The sequence below is a fragment of the Sinocyclocheilus rhinocerous genome, unplaced genomic scaffold (assembly GCF_001515625.1).
Source record: "Sinocyclocheilus rhinocerous isolate Xijiao unplaced genomic scaffold, SAMN03320098_v1.1 scaffold244, whole genome shotgun sequence".
Lineage (NCBI taxonomy): Eukaryota > Metazoa > Chordata > Actinopteri > Cypriniformes > Cyprinidae > Sinocyclocheilus > Sinocyclocheilus rhinocerous.
The window spans coordinates 43199-49491 of record NW_015657959.1 but is presented as its reverse complement, the minus strand read 5'-3'; the positions used below and the strand labels follow the sequence as shown (position 1 = coordinate 49491).

The window sequence follows — 6293 nt, the reverse complement described above, 5'->3', positions numbered from 1 at the left end:
TTTTTAAAAACCATACATTGACAATTCCATGTTTTTTTTTTTTTTTTTTTTTAAATGTGCAATGGTAATATTATATTTGTTTGTTGGTTCCTACAGTAAAACCACGTCTTTTCATAATTCCATGGTTTTCTTTGTAGTAACTTTGAGAATCATGTATGCAGTGTTAGATAAATATGGCCATTATTCACTACTATGGTATAACCAGTTGATTCCATAACTACTACCACAGTACATCAATAAATCAATCAGTGATTTACAGAAAAGTCTTGATTTTAGGTACATTTCTGTAACTCTCTTTAAATAGAGACAGACAGACGCATTCACAATGAAAGTTTTATTATTCATTTAGCAATCACAAATAGGCTATGCAAAAACATGCCCCTGCTGGCAGAGCTGATATGAGATCATATTTGCAGGAATTATTAATTGTAGTACTTCAGACATTAATTTCATGACATCCTTCATTATACAAAACATTAAGCACCACAAAGAGTATCATGTCATAGAGACAATTAAACAACAAAAACATTCAGGGAAGAAAATTTGATCTAGAATGATATCGAATGTCCAGAAGCACCTTGATAAATACAAAAAAGTATATATAAATCTTCAGCAGTCTGTACAAACGTATAAGATCAGGCACATGGAAAATGTGCAGAGTAAAAGTGGCTGTACATTTACAAGTGGATCACATTTTGGGATCGTAATCAAACAGAAAATAGCTTCAGTGTATGTCGTCCAGCAGATTTGAGGAATCTGTATTAAGCTTATGACAAAAGAAGACATTCTTTTGATAGACTGGCACAAAAGCAGCATAAGGCGCATGAGCTGCGGCAGGCACTCTGTGTTATCTGTGCACTATATTTGGAAGCACAAATATGTTATCAGCATCAGCATTCGAGTTTTGAAAGGATGAACCCATGCAAACGTGCATGTGCATGTGAAAACATAGATGTATGTACATGATAAAGCCACATGCAGACTCTGGGTTATGAGCATTGTGGTCCAGCATGGTTGAAATAACTGCAGTAAAATGCACGGATGCTTTGGCCTGCATCACAGTCAAACATCTTTCAAATATTTGGCATTGCGAGCCGACGGCGAGGTTTGGACCGAACCAGAATCGCAAGTGACAGCGCTACGGATTTCAGCTCAAACTGTGATGACCTTTCTGTCAGATCACGCCGCAGTGCCGGGGAATTCGAAGCCGGGTTGCGGCGTGACGCGCAGCAGACAGCGCTTGTGTTTCATGGTCAGCCCGTACTCTGGCGTCATATCCAGCATTTCTCCCGGCATCCCGCTGAACTTTAACCTCTGGAGAAGGATGGCTAGGAACAGGAAGACCTCGGCACGTCCGATGGACTCTCCAATGCAGCGCCGCTTCCCAAGCCCGAAAACCAACACCTTCTCTCCTTCCATCTTATTCAGGTACGTACCGTCCGCGGTGAGGAATCGGTCGAGGTTGAAGCTCGACGGATCCTTCCACAGTTCTCTGCAAGAAGAAACAGACGGTTCCGCTTCGTTCAAGAGCGCATTGCACCATTTGCCAGCCACATTTAAGTAATTACAAGAAACTTACGGGTCATGGTTGACTTGCCACTGGTTTACAAACACACAGGTGTCTTTGGGAATGAAATATCCATTGAGCGACGTGTCTTTAGATGTACTGAAAGAGAAAAACACAAGCAGTCATTGGCTTGGCCAACTTTGGTAAACACAGTAACATTGTTTACAGGCGTCCATCTTCGGTAACTCAATTCACATGTGGTTTTATTTAATGCAATGACGCCGTTCTCAACTCACCAGTGAGGAATGGTGAAAGGAAGGAAGGACGAATGGCGGAAGATCTCCAGAATGAAGGCCTCGAGAAGCGGCAAGTCCGTTCTGTCTGACAAACGTGGCGTTCGGTCCATTCCGATCTTTTCCCCTAGAAAGATTTTAGACTGGATTTTAGATCTAGACTCTTAAAAACAAAGCTTCTTTATTGGCATCAGTGGTTCCATGAAGAACCTTTAACAACCATGCACTCTTAAAAATAAAGGTTACAAAAGACGGTTTTTGCAGCAATGCCATAGAAGAACCATTTTTGGCTCCCCAAAGAACCTTTCAGTGATCATTTCTTAAAAGAACCATTTTTTTTCTTACTGTGTGGAACATTTTAATAATCTGAAGAACCTTTATCCACTTTAAAGAAACTTTTTTTGCATCAGAAAGGTTCTATGGACAGGAAAAGTTCTTTATGGAACCATCAATGCCAATAAAGGAGACATATAAGGTCCTTTATAGTAAAAAAAAGTTTTTTTAAATTATTAAAATGTTCTACTTTTATGGACTGATCACTGAAAGGTTCTTTGGGGAACCAAAAAAGTTCTTCTACGGCATCACTGCAAAAATCCAGTTATGAATAATATTTTCTTAAGAGTTTCTTTGGCATCACTGCGAAAAACCGTCTTTTGGAACCTTAATTTTTAAGAGCGTATCTACACAGACAGACGTAGAGAGAGATACTCACTCAGCTCTCTTTGCAGTCGCTCCTGGATCTCAGGGTAGGCCACTAGATAGACGACAGCCCAAGACAGAGCCGTACTGATAGTGTCGAAACCTGTCAATGAGCACAGACACGCTTTAATATCATGCAGAGATTGGAGACAGAAAATCGTTGGGCTATCCCAGCACTCACCAGCTCCGAAGAGGTCATTGACGATTCCGACAATCTTCTCATCGGACACTTGGATGTTTGAGTTCTCGTCCAGTTTCCGGTCTTCGCAGTGGTTGATGAGCGAATCGGTGATGTCTCGGATGTTGTCCTGAAATAAATATCACATATGATGAGCTACACGGTGCACCAAATAGAAAGAGCACTGACGGACACATCTGAGATCGCCCCACCTTGTCGAAGGTGTTGTAATGGTCATTGACGATCTTCTTCATCAACTTGCTGAAGCGAGCGTTGATGGCCACGAACTTCTTCATCGTTGTGCTGGGCAGGATACGCAAGAAAGGGATGAAATCCGCAGGATTGCCGCTTCCCACGATCTTCCCGAACTCATCGCTCAGGTTGACCAAGCTCACCAGCTCGTCGTCGTCGTGGCTGTAGCGCCGGCCGAAGCAAATCCCGCAGATCACGTTGGCCACAGACACCACGATGTGCCGGAAGGGATCGAAGCTCCCGTCGGCCTTCATGACATTGTGAAGCCTTTCAATCAGATAGAGACCTTCCTTGCTGATGTGCTCCTCAAGGGCACATGAATACTCTGAGCTTTCGCCTTGCAACGTTGCAAAGGTTCGCAGGGCGCTGAGGGCCAGCTTGCGACGGGCGCGCCAGACACCCACCTGATCCGTACTAAAGGCCAGGCTCTTTCCGTCGCTGATGAACTTAGTGCTATAGAGATCCGGACGTCCGGCGAACTCCTCGCCTTGTTTGAGGAGGGCCTGACGGATCACGTCGTTTCCGCTGAGTACTACAACGGGACGCATGCCGATCTGGATCTGGAAGACGGGGCCGTAGCACTTACTCATAGCGGTCAGGCTGAGATGTGGGTTGTTTCCCACTTCCAGAACATTTCCGATAATGGGAAGAGGCTTCGGTCCCGGCAGCTTCTGGAGCCCTTCTGGGATCTTAGTACGCATGAGGCGCATCAGCAGATACACCACACATATCGTGATGATGGCCACGAGGCTCTCAGACACAGAAATCGGGCCCAACATGGGAAGAACCGTAAGAGGCATGGCTATCTCTCAACAATCTTTGCTCTTGCAGACAATGAACAGGTTACCTGTTTAAAACAAAGGAGCAATCAATAAGACTGACTGTTAACCTTAGAGAGCGAGAGAATAGTGCAGTAAAAAAATTTTTAGTGCATGCATGCAGCTAACTGATCTATTTTTGCAGTTTAATCAATGCACGCTGTGTGGTTATTTACATTTTGCGAAATTCATTAATGATAAACTACACGTGGAGCGATGTGTCTCAAGGGCAGAGCGCATATCTGAGACCCACGCGCACACACATACATGCAGCGCAACTTACATTTCTAGATCATACAGTGATATATTGAAAAAAGCTTTCTGAATAAACATCAGCATGTTACGTGTTAGTCAATTCTATGTATGTATGTATGTATGTGTGTGTGTGTGTGTGTATATACTCTATATATATATATATATATATATATATATATATATATATATATATATATATATATATATATATATACACACACATACATTTTCTTTTTTAAATATATATGTATATTATCTCAAAACTCATGCACATTAAGAACAAGAAAGAAGAAAAGAAGAAGTAAAGTGAGTTTTTTCTTCTTTTTTTTGTGTAAACATGTTCAATTGGCATCTGCAAATATAATCAAATATCCTCTAAAAGCAAGAAGCATTGACATTAGTCTTACCCCGAGCGATCCGATGAATCTTTCACCTCTTCTCAGCTGAATTTGTCTATCCACAGTCAATTAGCTCCAGAGAAGTGCTGCAGTATTCCAGCGGGGAAATCTTTTATAGAGAAGAGCTCGTGGCGATTGGTTGCTCTTCTCGTGACGTCACGGAGCGCCGGAGGCTTTGATAATGGAAGAGAATCAGAGATAAGAGTGAGATTAAGGGTGATCGATTATTAAGTGTGATTACACTTAACATTAACGGAGAAAACGAAAAACTGCGAGAATAATTATTGAGACTGGGTTCTCTTCCGTTTCCAAACACACACCTATCTCAATGATTGATTATATATAATAACATCTTTAAAAAAAAAACATGAATGATGAACAATGGATCAACCCTTACAGAGCCTTTATTACTATAAATTTATTAAACTAGATGCATTATTTATTAATATAGATAGATTCAATAACAATAATAGATTTATGCATTAAAAGTAATAAATAAATAAATGTTAAACTTTAAAAGACCCTTGAAATATATGAATATAAATGAGTTTTGGCAGTACTTTTGACGTGATGTGATAATGATAATATTTTACAACATATTTTAGAAAATACTAATCAATGCACAGACTGAGAAATAAATGCGCAATGCAAATTATAGATCAAGAAATAGAAAAAATATATACAGCACAACAACAGGCTTAATGCAAATATGTAAATAAGTATAAAGAAAGAAAGAAAGACATGTTGATTAACAGTACTGTCTTAACAGACAGAAGTCAGCGCCATAAATCTGTTTGACAATTTTAGCAATTATAGACTAATTAAACTGTTTGTTGCAACACATCTGATAATTGCCTGCATATTCGCCGAAGAGTAAATCGACGAAAGAAAGAGTTTTGCGTTGATTTGTAGGGTCATGTTCGCCTGGCACGCGCTCGTAACTCATTAAGCAACAGGTAGAGCATCGCGTGCAAAGATGTGTGTGTGTGTGTGTGTGTGTGTGTGTGTGTGTGTGTTACACAGCCCTGCTGCAGATTCCTGCACACGTTTTTCATACATCTCATTCACCGTGTCAACAGGAAAAGCCGCCAGAATGGAGTAAAATCGTGTGACCTTGAAATGCAGTGCATGTTAAAACGCTGTAAAGACCCGCTTCACGAGTTACATTCAACCAGCTGAACTGATTTGTTTGTTCTGCGGTAGCTTTCTCTTGAAAGAATCTCGGTCACCTCCATAGGCTGTGGTCACCTCAGACTGTTATCACGCTTTGAAACACGCTACGATGAACTCATCAAACAGCATCGCGTGCGTGCACCTGTGGCGCGCGGGTTAAAGATTGGCCACGTTGCGTGAGAGCGCGCGAGGATGCTGGAGGGGGGAGAGGGCAAACGAGGTCACTTTACCATCGTCTAACACTCTCTGCCAGTTTCAAAGCGATAAAGCACTTTTTGACGGATTCATTTAATGCACGCGCTGGATTTCGGGTTGCATCCCGACTTTCTGAAGCATCTCGCTGAATGAGAATGAGATGCTCTGGTCGCACCGATCAATCATAAATATTTGCTTTTTAACTCTTCATATGATGCATACCATCGTATTGGGAGGTCTGACGGTCTTCAGTTGATCAAAGATGAGGAACAGATCCCGGGTCAGCGCGAGCGGCTTCTTAAGAACCCTAATTATACATGCCGATTGCGCGTGTAATTAAGGATCTCTGAAGGTGCTTTGAAGTTCTCTGGTGAGGTGTTTCTGAAAACAAAAAGTAAAGAAAGACAGCATGCAAAACCTAAAAGAGTTGCACAAAAATACAACCGAGTTTTATACCTTACACATTTTTTTTGCATGATGTAGCCTATTATATTATATTATATTATATTATTATGGCAATTTTAT

At 41.2% G+C, this 6293-nt stretch overlaps 1 protein-coding gene across 1 annotated transcript; it reads right to left on the bottom strand.

Annotated features, from left to right (window-relative positions):
• Window positions 1-319: 319 nt before the first annotated feature.
• LOC107721677 (cytochrome P450 1A1-like) lies at window positions 320-4505 on the bottom strand. The gene is made up of 7 exons (XM_016529813.1): window positions 4410-4505; window positions 2890-3776; window positions 2681-2807; window positions 2513-2602; window positions 1804-1927; window positions 1580-1666; window positions 320-1492 (listed from the first exon to the last, which is right to left on the bottom strand). Exons 2-7 carry the CDS (start codon window positions 3727-3729, stop codon window positions 1180-1182), a joined length of 1581 nt encoding a protein of 526 aa, XP_016385299.1. The 5' UTR covers window positions 3730-3776; window positions 4410-4505; the 3' UTR covers window positions 320-1179.
• Window positions 4506-6293: the final 1788 nt, after the last annotated feature.